General features: G+C 42.9%; 1 protein-coding gene across 1 annotated transcript in view; it reads left to right on the top strand.

Moving 5' to 3' along the window:
• The first annotated feature begins 10,877 nt into the window (after window positions 1–10,877).
• LOC108798227 (cytochrome P450 2K4-like) overlaps window positions 10,878–14,866 on the top strand; it is a 26,938-nt gene continuing 22,949 nt past the window's right edge. Inside the window, exon 1 of the mRNA XM_018569993.1 lies at window positions 10,878–11,099. Coding sequence (XP_018425495.1) covers window positions 10,914–11,099 — 186 coding nt within the window. The 5' untranslated portion in view covers window positions 10,878–10,913. The remainder of the gene's footprint in view (window positions 11,100–14,866) is intronic.

Genomic DNA, 14,866 nt, shown 5'->3' with positions numbered 1-14,866 from the left:
AGCAACAATATATTGTATTATTCCCTCCTATAAATGGAGGGAATTCTTCTCCAAAGTGGAACTGTTTTTTTCATATAAAGCTGCAATACAGATCAGCATAAAATAATATTACATGCTCAAACTATATCTCAATAATGAATTCAAACAAAACAAATATACATCGCACATCCAAGTATTTCTTTAACTTTTTGCCCAAACACTTACAGTCATCATGTTTCTATACAGTTGGCTCCAGCTCTCTTAGCTCGACTTCCCTGAAGTTCATGTCCAGTACAAGATCTCAGAGAGAGCTCAGTCTTCAGCAGCTGTTCATCTACTAGCTTGGAGAAGAGATGAGGGATGAGTAGGGAGAAGGGAGCCGACGAGTGCCTTGCCATGTTGTGTCCCTGTGTTTGTGGAGATACAAAAAGCTTACAAGCAAACACAACTGTAAGGGAAAGGAGCCACCCTAAAACAGTCAGCCAGTGCTCAGGGGTCCAGCTGATTCTGCAGGAATCTAAAACTTTCAAACATCAAGAAGCAGCATCCATTAATTTCATCAACATTTGAAATAGCTTAAAAACCTTTTGACTTTAATATCACTTTAATGTAAATAATAGTATCAATAAGTTTTAATGTTTTAAATTACTTGTTTTAATGTATAATTTGTGATTATATATAACAGTACAATTCCTATATATCTGATATCTTGTCTCAACAGTTGTTTAAAAAAAAAAAGAGAGCGTAATGGACCACTGATTACAATTTTATGGATAATTTTATGTTTCCATGTATCAAGTCACTCACTGTATTACAATATCTGTTTCTGTCTAATGTACAAAAATACAAATAAATACAAATAAACATATTTACCAGAAAATCACTTTAAGGTCAACACTGCAATAATAACTCAAAGTATGCACTCACTGGTAATTTACAATACCTTTCCTTTAATTATTACATTTACCACCCAGACATCTTGTGGAGATACATTTATCTTCCAAATCATATCCTAAATATATTTTATGAAGATTTCCTACTTTTACATGTCTAAGTTTCCGTCCAATCAAATGAATGAAGTGAAAATGGAATTCATTTTGAAAGTTCTACCCCCATAGACTTGCATTGAGTTTGAATTCAAACTTTTTGGATGTTCTAAAGTTCGAATTCGATCCGAACTCGGACCTGTTCGGCTCATCATTAGTATTATCCATTCATTGTCTTTAACCAATTTAGTTGCGCTGGAAAAACTATGTGAAAACACCAGCTGCAACAATGTGTATAACCGTGATCAATGTGAGCAATTATGTTGCGCTTGGTAGTGAGCCCTTTTGAAAAAGTCAAAGACTGACGAAACGCGTCAAGGGGACCCGCTGCTTCCTTCCTGACATACCGGATAAACCTTCAAAGGCTGGGCGACGTTTACACCCACATGCGATTTTTACTCAAACCATTTCGTAAGTGTAATCATTTATATTTGGAATAAAAGACTTTCGTGACTACACTTAGATCTGCTTTCTCTCTTGTGTCCTTTTTCCTGCCTTCCTCGCTCGGCTGGGCTGCTCCTGGAGGGCGTTTGACACCGGCATCAGAACCGTGTGCTGACCGTTTGGAGGAGAGAGAGAAATATAAAGAATTTTTGAGGACTTATGGATTGAAGACAAAGTAATAAACACTTTTTTCTTTGTTATTTTTTGGTTCCCTTTCTTTTGGTTTTCATTCATTTTTCTCCTCTGAGTGAAAGAGTTAAATGCCTTGGTGATTGAAAGAATCTTTTGCGTAACCCTAATCCACGCCTTATATGGAGACATTGCTTTTCTTTTTGCTTTTTTCGTTTTGGGGCGATGATAAATGGTTTTATGTGAGCTATTTTTTGTATAGCTGTGTAATTATAATCAACCAATCGAATGATGAGATCAACCTTTTGAATCTGAATGTATATGTAATCCCTACAGACGTGGGTTTGAGCGTTTAATCACAGAATACTGTTTTATTATCACATTTTTATTATCACATTTTTTACCAACGAAATATTGAACAGAACAAAGACACAGTGTACTAATTATAATAATTTATTTATTTATTATACATATTTTACACTAATTTATGAATTTTTATTCATTCATTTATTCATTTATCCATCAATTTTTATTTTTCACTTGAATATAAATAGCAAGATGACACAATAAGAACATTGCTCACTACCAAGCGCAACATAATTGCTCACATTGATCCATTCATTGTCGTCATGCTTTTGCAGCTCAATATAGAAGAGCCAAACTTAGCCCCTCTGTTCCGTTTTCAATATCTGGATGGTTGCAGTATATCCACCTCTTTCTGAGCTGCTCCCTTTCCCTCCAGAATGTTTGAATGCTATGAATCCGAATATGATGAAAACAAAACAAAACAAAATCCAAATGGACCTGGCTTGGCTTAGCTATATATTGTTTTGTATTGTATGCACTTTTAAAGTTCTGCCTTCACCTCCCTCTCTATCCCTCTCCTCTTTTGAAACCCACTGTATTCGCCTATTCTCTCCAATTTCGCTGAGGATTGCTGTTATACACCGGCCTTCTTTTGACCTAACACAATGGTCAGACACTCCTACTCACTCTGATGGTAACATACTAGATCTTGTTTTCTCTCACCTATGCACTCCTTGCAACCTCTCCAACACCCCTTTCCCGCTCTCAGACCACAACCAGTTTGTCAGTTTCACCCTCACCCTATCCCCAACCCTGAATCCACCTACACGGCACACTGTCACCCGGAGAAATTCGTACGAATTTCCTGAAATTCGGAAGCATCCGAAATCCGAATTGACATGCTCCCGAATGTATCCGAAATATCTCCAGAATGTTTGAATGCTATGAATCCGAATATGATGAAAACAAAACAAAACAAAATCCAAATGGACCTGGCTTGGCTTAGCTATATATTGTTTTGTATTGTATGCACTTTTAAAGTTCTGCCTTCACCTCCCTCTCTATCCCTCTCCTCTTTTGAAACCCACTGTATTCGCCTATTCTCTCCAATTTCGCTGAGGATTGCTGTTATACACCGGCCTTCTTTTGACCTAACACAATGGTCAGACACTCCTACTCACTCTGATGGTAACATACTAGATCTTGTTTTCTCTCACCTATGCACTCCTTGCAACCTCTCCAACACCCCTTTCCCGCTCTCAGACCACAACCAGTTTGTCAGTTTCACCCTCACCCTATCCCCAACCCTGAATCCACCTACACGGCACACTGTCACCCGGAGAAATTCGTACGAATTTCCTGAAATTCGGAAGCATCCGAAATCCGAATTGCAATGCTCCCGAATGTATCCGAAATACGAAATTCCGTTGACGAATTTCGGATCCGAATTTCGTTGAAACGGGAACAAATATTACCCCTGTGACTGAGGTTGAACAACATGACAAGATTTTTTTTTTTATACGAAATACGAAATTCCGTTAACGGAATTTAGTATTTCGTGCCTGTAATGCAACCCTCAGCAGCAGAAGAAAACCTATGATTGGTCAACCAAAAAGTCACGTTTCCGTTTCGGATTCGGATCCGAAATTCGTCAACGGAATTTCGTATTTCTGTTAAAAAAAACTACCATTGACTCCAATATTAACCAGTATTTTTGCTTTTTAACTTCATCATGACGAATGTTCGTAACGGTACGAAAATGTGACGAAACTATTCGTATTTCGTACGAATCCGAATTGAGTTTCGGACACAAATTACGAAATACGAAATAACGGATAATCCGAAACTAAACACATTTTTTGACGGCGCACAGGTCTACTACTGACTTCCTCTATGACAAAATCTCACCCCTGTCCTCTCTAGACACTTTGGCTCCCCTCACTACACGCAGACTTCGACCACGTCCACTACAACCATGGCAAACAAAAGAAACCAGACATCTAAAAAGACATAGCCGCACTCTTGAATGACTGTAGCGAAAAAAATAGCTTCTGCAAGACATCTCCCTGTATAAAGCTGCCCTCCTCAAATATAATTCCTTCCTCTGTGTTGCCAAACAGACTTATTTTGTCACTCTCATTAACACACCCTCATCCAAACCTCGTCAACTCTTTTCTACTTTTAACTCTCTACTATGTCCCCCACTGCCACCACCCACTAACTCACACACTGCCCAGGACATTGCCATTCATTTAAAAAACAAAATAGATACAATTTGGGATCAGATCGCCACTGTGCAGTCACCTTCCACTATTCATGTACCAGACTTTGGATTTACATTATGGCACATTGTCTATTTTTTGTATTTTTTTAATAAAGGGCTTTGTCAGAGTGTGTGTGTGTTTATTTTTTTTGCTCACTGCCCCTTGCTTTCCTGCATAAAGTTCTAATATGGGTGCCTGGATAAGGGTCTGGTATGGATTTATCAAGGATAAGGTTCTGGTATGGATTTTGGAGGGGACCCCTTGCCATTTTTTACAAACAAAACAAGGCTGGCCGTGAAAAATAATGTAGCTGAAATAGTTGTTTTTTTTCTAGATGCACCACTTCACATGCAGGTTAAAGACATCCCGCAAGTATGTTATTTAAAGGACTTCTGTACTTTTAATAGTGCCCTAAACTGTATGTTTATGTAGTGCCCTTTTTTAACAAAAGCTTGCAAACAGGCTTTGAAAAGGGACAGAAAAAATGTTACAAACTTCAGCTCCCATAGACCTCAGTGTGGTTTAGGTACTCTTAGGGATGTAGTGTTTTTCACAAATTCTTTTGTTCTTTTTGTGATCGGTCAGTGCAGATTAGTCAGCTCAGCTGTGTGCTGGCTAGTGTTCTCTACAGGTGCCCATACACCTTACGATTATCGGACGAAACTTTTCGTCCGATGATCGAACCGTCGTACGATTTTCGTACGACGGCCCCATCCTGCCCCGATTATCGCAAGGTTCAATCAGCGGTAGTTAGAAAAAAACACCTGGACGACTTGCGGTAATTGACCGCAATTATTTTCGTTTGCGCATGCGCAGTGTTAATCGTACGACTTTTGACGGACGGAAACGCCACCAACCATGCGAACATCGTACGATCAACCAAAGTTTTCAAACATGCTTGACCGTCAAAAGTCGTACGATTGTACAGTACTATCGGTCGGGCACTCTATTCACACGTTACGATTGTCGTACGAAAAGTCGATCGCATACGATTATCGTACGATAATCGTAAGGTGTATGGGCACCTTAAGTGTGCAGTGATTATTCTCAGTCATCTGCTGTGTGAATGTTCTCCGGTAGAGTATGCTAGAGATAATGCTTCACATTGAGGACATTTAATACATGGCTAAAAATTGTGTAGTATCGTTGCAAATGCACACTATGTAAGCAGCCTTTATTTGCTGCAATTTTAAAGGAAGAGACTGGGCATGTTTTATCATGAAATAAAAATGAGAGTGTACTTTTTTCAGAGCAAAAAGCCAGAACAATTGTACAGATTTGGAGCACAGTGCGTTATCCTTTTTGCTAGGATGCAATTTTAAAGGGAGAAAGCAGGAGGTTTAATCTGGAAAATAAAAAAAATTACAGTGTCTTCCTCTGAGACTGAAGACAGAAAAATAATACAGATTTGCTGCACTCTTTTTTTTTTGCAGCAATGCAATTTCAGAGGGAGAAAGCAGGCAGATTTCATATGGAAATAAAAAATGACACTGTCTTTTTAGTGAGGCAGAAGAGAGAAAAATTTTACAGATTTGCTGCACAGTATGTATTAATTTTTTGCTTGGATACAACTTCTGAGGGAGAGACTAGGCATGTTTTATCATTAAATAAAAGTTAGAGTATGCCTTTTCAGAGCAAAAGCCATACATATTGTACAGATTTGATGCACAGTGTGTTATGCTCTTCTGTTAGAATGCAATGTTATAATGAAAGCTGGCAGACTTAATCTGGAAATAAAAAATATATGACAGAAGACAGAAAACTGTTGCAGATTTTCTGTGCAATATGTACTCCTTTTTTACTAGGAGGCAATTTCAGAGGGAGAGAGCAGAAATAATAAATTACAGTGTCTTAATTCTGAGCAATGAGACAGAAATATTGTACACATTCGATGCACAGTTTTTAAGCCTTTTGATATGTCTCGATTTCAAAGGCAAAGACCAGGCAGTTTATAATAAAGAAATCACTGTTGGACTGCACTATATCAGAGGGACTATGTGCACACATATTCTTGATTAAGGCAGTGCGCTAGCTGGGTATGACCATCTGAAGTGGCTACAGACTCTTCTGGCCTGTCTTAGAAGTTCATGTAGGCCAGGGTTCCTAACTAGGAACTTTTGCACCACCAGGTTGAGGATGTGTGCCAGGTAAGGCATGTTTGTAAACTTTCCCTGCCAAAGGGCTGACACAAGGTGGTGCCATTGCCACACACATCCTTTCCCGGCAGAAAATGGTGTGGGGTCAGCCACCTCTGGGCCTACCCCTACAGAGTTGATAGAATCTCTGCCCAAGTTTGGCTCCTGTCCCCTAGGCATACCGACTGCAAAACAGTATGGTGGCACCTACCTGGTCAAGGCTACTCTGGAGATGGCAGGATGATGGCAAATCCCAGCAATACATTATACACCAATGAAGAAATACCATCATCTATAGGGAACTACAAGTCCCAGCAATACAGTACACACCAATGCAGAATACCATAATCTATAGAGGACTACAAATCTAACCATTACATTATACAGCAATGTGGAACACCATTCTCCATTGATGGGCTGCTCCTAGGTATTTATGAAAATGTCCCCACATTGCCCTGCAAAAATTGCCTTTTTGCCACCCTTCCCCCTGGATCTGCTACTGACTTGACCTTCGATCCCAGCTATGGGGTACAGAGCTGACCTGATCTCCCATCCCAGCTATGGGGTACAGAGCTCGCCTGACTTCTCATCTCAGTTATGGGGCACAAACTTCACCTGACCACCCATCCCAGCTATAGAGTACAGAGCTCACCTGACTTATCATCCCAGTTTTGGGGTGCAGAGCTCACTTGACTTCTCATCCCGGCTATGGGGTATAGAGCTCACTTGACCTCTCCCCTGCAATCCTCCTGCTGCTGCCACCGCCTATGTGTCCACTGAGCCCCCGGCTCTCCCCCTGCCACTGTGCCACCTCTTTCCTCTTCCACCACCATCTCTGTGTCCAGCCCACTGACCCCCACTGGCTCCTCCTCTGCCACTGTACCCACCTCTCTCCACTCCCCCTCCAGCTCCGTGTCCACTGACTCCCACTCCTTTTCCTGCCACTGTGCTCACCTCTCTCACCGCCTCTCTGTCCACTGACCCCCTCCAGCTTTTCCCCTGCCACTGTGCCGACCTCTCTCACCACCTCTGTGTACACTGAACCCCCTTCCAGCTCTTCCCTTGCCACTGTGCCCACCTCTCTCACCACCTCATTGTCCACTGACCCTGCTCCAGCTCTTCCCCTGATGTGGTAAGTAGTGTGGGTGTTAGCATGCTGTTTATACACAATCGGGTGTATTCACTAGGCTGCCAAGGGCAGCCGATTGAACAACTGACCCCAAGTGAAGTGAGCTGAACACCGTTCGGCTATTCACTTCAGGCTTGTACGGCTGATTTCAGCCGTATATCGGCTGAAATCAGCCGTGCATTGGCTTGCTTCGCATGGCTTCGGGTCGGCTGACCCGAAGTGCAGAAGGTGTTCGACTCAGCCGATCCAACATCTGGATAGGCTGAGCCAAACCTCCGGCAGGCTACTCACTGCTGTACGGCCTATTCTTATAGATGCCGAACATCGGTGAGTGAATAGGGACCGAGCAGAACAGAAAAATAGTTTAAAACGTTTTTAAAAAGTAAATAGAAAACGATTGCGGGGAGCTAGCAATGACAGCTATCTCCGCCCAACAGTTTTCTAATGTCCGGCGGTTTTGCTGCCGTAAAAAAAAAAAAAAATCTCCCGGGCGCTCTGGCCGCCCAGGAGAGAAACACTGATTTATCTTTTTGTTTCTTTATTCTGACACGGAGCTGTGTCAGAATAGAAAAAAAAAAAAGTTTTTGCCCATTGGAATGCATTGCTAGATTCCTATTGGCTATTTCAATTTGCAATAGCCAATAGGAATCTAGCAATGCATTCCAATGGGCAAAAACTTTTTTTTTTTTCTATTCTGACACGGCTCCATGTCAGAATAAAGAAAAAAAAGAAACAGCAGTGTTTCTCTCCTTGGCGGCCGGGAGCAGGAGACTCCCGGAGCGCCAGGGAGAGTTTGCTGTTTTGAGATCAGTGTCCCTGGTTAGCAGGTAACCAGGGACGCTGATCTCTCTGCAAGTGGCTGGAGCCAGCCGTAAGATCACGGCTGGCTCCGCCCCGTTGTCAGAAGCAGGCTGTCGGCCGAAGCTACGACTAGATCCTTCGGCAGCTTCGTGAATAGACCCCTAATAGATGCAACATCTATTCTTATATATTATACTGGCATTACTATTTCTGCCAGTAGGCGGTAGTATTGTGTTGGATGTTTGCAAAATGGAATGTTCTTTCTAGTGGAACTACATGGTTATGATGTAATTTCAATTCTTTGTGTTCTGGTGGGTTTCCAATAAAGCACAACAGACTCAAACATGTGTCCAGCAACATCCTAAATGATAAGAGTCATGTCTGCAGCAGCTTTCTAACAAAAAGCAAGTGATTCTAAATGTTATGTTCTAAAGTTTTAACTGAACTTTTAAAGAACAATTCTGACTGTCAGTGGGAGTAAAGCATTTAAAAATAAAATTAAAGGGCTTGTGGTAGGTGCTGGTACTGCGTATTAGTGCGTTCTACCAGAAAAAAGCCCTGCTTGTGGCCTTGTTGTGTCATAGCTGTGGGTACACATTTTTAAAGGAGAATTATGAGGTGAGTGAAAATCAACTCAGCCTCATAATCTGAGCTGACCTGTGACAATGAAACTGTCGCAGGTCGGCTCAGTAGATCAGGAAGTGAGCGAACACATGACTGTCACTCACGGCTCCCTGCAGTGATTCCCCCCCTCCCCTGTCCGATCCTCCAGCGCTGACTGGCGGAACGGACGTGGGAGGGTGCGGGGACAGCTCGCTCTGCCTCTGCATAGGCAGAGCCAGCTGTCAATCCCGCAGCTGGGTGGATCACGACATCAATGTCAGGATCCGTTCCGGCTGTGGCGTCTCAGTATACCGCGAGCTGTAGCTCGCAGTATACTGAGCTTTGGGTCACGGGAGAACGCTAGTTTGTGTTCTCCCATGACCCTTAGGAAAAGCCCTGACCCCATAGTTCTATAAGAAGTAAAGTTACAGCTGCACAATGGCTGGCCATGAAGCAGTGAGTATCACTCATGGGAGCAGCTGCACATCCGGCTTAATAAAGAAGCTTGCACTTCGAAACGCGTAGCCAACCTGCCTAACCGAAGAACCTTTTTCAACATCTTTTTCTTCCCCCCCATCGGCGGCCAAGTCCGTGCAGTCAGCCGTCCCCGAACACTGTGCCCCGTTGCTCACTCCCCTCCAGCAGCAGACGTCCATTGTGGCCTCATTGCGGCCTCTGACCCACGTCAATACACAGGCTCCCTGCAGACGCCGCTCCACTGTGCTGCGTTCTGGAAGCCTACAACATTTTCACCCTTCCAGACCAGAGGACATTGAGCCCAGAGACGGCAGGCCCTGAACAGCCCCGGGCTGCCACACTCTGGCAGCTCCTCTGCCTCTCCACCTCCCAACTGTGTCTCCCGGCAACAAGGACGCCACAGCTCAAGCTTTGAACTGCCCCCAGCCTGGATATTGCAACAGAGACTTTGTCTCCTCTCCAGCATTCAAGATTTTACAATTGCTGACATCACACCTGCGCCAACCCCACGATCTTCAGGAACTTTATCACCACCGTCGCCAATGACAACGCATCCTTCCTTACTCAATGGTGAGTCTCTACACTCCACACTGTGTTTCCATCAATTGTGATTTCTCACCTCTTGTTTCTACCCCTTGTGTCTCCCTGTGATCCCCAAATTACCCAAACCGTGAAGGGGCACACCCGCTCGCCCCCCTATCACCATCAAGTGAGTCGGACCACCCCCACAACCAACCAAGCTCCACGGCCCGGCCCACCTCAATCTCTTCCCGGTAGCGCTTCCCTCCTTCCCTTTTCTCTTGACTCATAGGAGCAAGCTGCTTAAACTCTGCAGTAGAATCACGCACCCTATGGAGCCAACACTGCTCCTGCAAAGACTCACATGTAATTGAGTGTTGTCACTTTAGGAAGGACAACTCCGAAAAAGGATTACCAGGTAACAAATAATATAAAGCAAGCTTGCAGAAGAAAAGAAACACATTTCAGGAATAAAATAGTTACCCAAAAAGTAAATGATCCCTTAGCACACAAAACCGGTTCTATAAGTAGGTACCGTCTATTTTAGCTCTTCTAAAAAGACTGCTTATAAGGCACATATAACTTTAGGGGGAGTCAATACATAGGGAGCTATTTTGGATATTTTTATCTAACATTAATTCACACTGCTATAGCAATTTGAATTATGTACCTACTTTGTTTTAGTTTAAATGATTTGCTTATTTTTTATAAAATGCATATGGCAGTAAAAATATATTTATATAATTTTAGTGCCAATAGGGTAGTCTTATCAAATTCATGATACCTTAAATAATACAAAAAATGGCAATGTTTAAACTAATGCTAGACTGAAAAGCAAACAATCTGACTCTGAAACAATATATTTATAATAGTAGTAATATGGTAAATGGGAAAATTATTGGATCATATTACAGAGAAATATGCTTTTGCTTGTTGATTAGAACAAATGGCCAAGGGTCTGAAAAAGGTAACTTACAAAATATTATTCTTGTAAGCATCTAATCACTGTACCAATACAGTCATGTAATGGGATAAACTCTGACATTTTAGCTTAGACAGGCCACAGGTGAAGACTCCAGCCATGGCAATTCTACCAGAGTCAGTGACACTTTTCCTAGTATGCACCCTGGTTATGATGTGCGTGAAAATCCTACTGGACCTGCCCAAAAAGAAGACATACACATTCCCCCCAGGACCCAGGCCTTTACCAATAATTGGGAGCATGCACATTCTGGATATTATCAGGCAGGATCACACTTTCATGGAGGTGAGTCTTTAAAAAGTTTAAAGGGTCGTATTTAGGTTTTAGGTAGATGCTGGAAAGTCATAAAGTTGAACGGTTTCTTCAACTCGAGAGGCAAGATTTTGTATGTGCATTACTTTTTTACCTTTATTAAACAGTTGCTTTTCTACTGCACTTAGATGTGTGTGCCGGGTTTCTTTGTTGTTTTCACTTTATTTAAAGTAACTCACATTTTCACATTCAGTAAATATCAATACAAAAAAGGAGTAAGTATCTTGCCGGGAGTATTAAGCCAGATAACTAAGCACTGTTTAATGCAAAACACATTCAGGATTTGATCTTGCCAATGTGTATGCCAGATATTTTATTTGTAATTATGTTGTAGCTTTCCCTACAAAGCTACAACATAATTACAAATTAATAAAAAATTGAGGCTGAGTATGGGAGGGAGTGATACTGTTTAGATGGGACTTGATTTTGCAAGAGCCAGCACTGGTCAAATTCTTCGGTATTTATTTACATGTCCGGACTGTTTTTTTTACTATTGTTAGCCAATTTGGCTTACAGCATAAGATGTCTCCTGATCATTTGTTATCTGTTCTAAAGGATCAGAATGTTCATATAAATCCACATACCAAACGGCTTATTTAATGAAAAAAGTGCAAATGGAACTGATGATGTCCAAAATTCAGTCAAAACAGCAACCTGATTTCAGTTTATTGCAGTTTATTTTAATAAAATAAAAATATTGAATGGTTTTCAGTAAGCTTGTTTGTACAGCAGAGTTATTTTTACATCTTAGCAGAAAATGATTTTGTTATAAAATTTATATATAATACTATTGTGGGCTGAGTGAAGGAAACTAAGATTTTGTAGAGTTTTGCTCTCTGAAACATTAATTCTATATATTATTTTTAAATATGCTTGTACTTAATTATTAATTACACTGAGTGGCCAGATTATTATGACCACCTGACGTTTGTAGGCAAATTAGCTATAATTAGCTATAATTTCGCGCTGAAGTTGCTAGAGGGCAGTGGCAGAACTACCAGCGTCGCAAAGGTCGGGCCCTGGAGTTCCGCCACTAAGAGGCGGCCCAGCACAGGAGGATGGGCCAGAGACAGCTCTTTAATTAGGCAAGTAATTAGGCAAGTAATAACTTACCTAATGTACAAAAAAGCATGGCACAGCATGGATGGCGCGCCGAGGGCGGGTGGTACGGGGAAATGCGCATCCTACTGCGGGTTCAGATCGCTCCCCCCCGCCGGCACTTCACTGAGACACGGCTCCGTCTCCAGCCCAGCAGCGAGAGCAGGAGGGGAGAGAGAGAGAGCCGACACACAGAGCAGAGGGAACTCCCGCGCTCCCCCGCCGAGGCTGCACTCCACATTGCCCTGCTGGGACTCCGCTCCATCCTGCAGTGGCAGAGAACGGGACGATGGAACTACCGCCGGGCGGGCACTGACGGGAGGATGTGGAGGACGCCGGGGCTGGGGCCCAGTACCGCCGGTCCAGTGAAGGAAGCGGTCGCTGACGGTCCGGTGCTGTAAGAAGCAGGCTGCGGCAGGTAAGGAGCTGCAAGGAAAGTGCTCCCCCCGACCAGCCCACCTGAGACACTGCAGAGCTTACCATAGACAGTCTCTGTGGGCTGTGCAAGATCTATGATGGGTTCTGCTAGAGGGCCAGACTATTATAAATAGGGAAGCAGGTTGTTTACCACGACAGTAGAAGTGATTTGTTTCTGAAGATATGGGTAAACAACGCGATTTAACAGCCTTTGAACGTGGGATGATTGTTGGCGCTTGGAGCCATGGAGCGAGTATCAGCAAAACAGCAGAATTTGTTAAATGTTCAAGAGCAGCTGTTGTTAAAGTGTTTAAAGACTGGATTGTCAGCCGAAAATCTGGTTCTGAACGTGCGAATTGTGGCCGTCAATGTTAGAGTGGCAAAACTGGTACAAGACAACAGAAGGGCAACAGTGCAGTGTCAGATTCCTCGCATCACCTTTCAACATCTCGTGGAGTCACGAGGCGGCCCAACGAAGTCATCTCGTGGAGTCATCTCGTGGCCCAACGAAGTACTGATGGGGTGGTCATAATAATCTGGCCACTCAGTGTATATTAATACGGAAGCACTTTTGCAATCCGATTCATTTCAACTTTTATCAAATGGCAATAAGCCTGAATTGACTATTGGAAGTAGCAGCGACAACAGATCTAAAAGTCATCTTCCAAAAAAAACTGAAGCCTTTAATTTCACACTGACTGACTAGTGGCAAAGCAGTTTAATAGTATACGTTGTGAGCTTCTTTACTTGCAGTACCATACCGCATTGTCTAACAAAACATAACAGCTCTTCAAAACCACAACCTCACATTCCCTGAATCCCTTCGCATCCCCATATCCTCAGTTAACCCTGACATTTTCAAAATATAGACTTCAGGTATGTGTTTGGTAGAACTCAACTAGCAGCAGGACAGTACATGAGCACTTGACTAAGCAGGATATAGACCGAGACATTGCAGGCTTTATCTTCAAATAAAAAATAGAGTGTATTATTCGAGAGACAATGCCACAAATATTGTACAGTGGCTGTACAGTGCAGTTCCAGATGTTAACAGACATTAGTCATCTGGAGCTGCAAAAACTAAAAAATAGTAGGGATGCACCGATATATCGGCCGAAAATGGCACTTTGGCAGAATGCCGAAAGTGCATTTTTTCTGCCGATACATAGGCGCATCCCTGCTTTCTTTCCTCCCCGCTGGGCGCTGTTCTGTGTCCCAGCGGGGAGGAGAGAAACTGTGATAGCCGGCCGAGGGATGCGGGACTAGAACGCTGTGAGCGGCCGGCGTCTCCTATCAGCCTCATATCACAGTCCGGCAGAGCGCTGTGTGGGCGGAGACAGGCCACGCTGTTACAGGAGTCTGAGCTCTCCTCCCTACACCGCTCAATCAGCCTCCTGTGACAGCGTGTCAGAGAGGAGAGCAATGTACAAACACTCAGCGATCGCTGAGTGTTTGTAGATAATTGAGGACAGAGTATGTTTACTATATCCTCAATTATGAATGAATGGGAGTGATCTACATCCCCTCCTGTTCATTCATGATTGTGGTTATTATTATTATTATAATACAGGATTTATATAGCGCCAACAGTTTGCGCAGTGCTTTACAATATAAGGAAGACATTACAATTACAATACAATTCAAGACAATATGGTGAGGAGGGCCCTGCCCCAGAAGGCTTACATTCTAACGGGAGGGGGAAGTGATACGTGAGGAGGTAGCTGTGTGGGGATGAATTGTTTGAGAGATTGATATTTAAGTGGTTAGGTTGGATAAGCTTCCCTGAAGAGATGAGTCTTAAGGAAATGCCTATGGTAGACAGAGTAGGAGATAGGTGGACAGGTTGGGGTAATGAGTTCCACAGAACGGGGGAGACTCTGGTGAAGTCCTGGAGGCGAGCATGGGAGGAGTTGACAAGGGAGCTAGAGAGCAAGAGGTCTTGGGAGGAGTGTAGGGGACGTTTAGGGTGATACCTGGAGACAAGGTTTGAGATATAGCCGGGGGCAGAGTTGTGGATGGCTTTGTAAGTGGTTATAGTAATCATACCATGTCCTCATGTTATCAATGAACCGGAACACTCATAGAGAATTCCTGTTCATTGATAACAGGAGATACAGAAAAAGAGATTGAGGACTCAATCTCTTTTTCTATTTTAAAAGGGAAATATCAGGGGTCTGTTTAGACCCCTAATATTTGCCCGAAGCCCCTAAAAGTAAAGTAAAAAA

The sequence above is a fragment of the Nanorana parkeri genome, unplaced genomic scaffold (genome assembly GCF_000935625.1).
Source record: "Nanorana parkeri isolate BGI_ZX_2015 unplaced genomic scaffold, ASM93562v1 scaffold3, whole genome shotgun sequence".
In the NCBI taxonomy this organism is placed as follows: domain Eukaryota; kingdom Metazoa; phylum Chordata; class Amphibia; order Anura; family Dicroglossidae; genus Nanorana; species Nanorana parkeri.
Note: the sequence above shows the minus strand (reverse complement) of the source record. Positions and strands in the feature narration are given on the sequence as shown.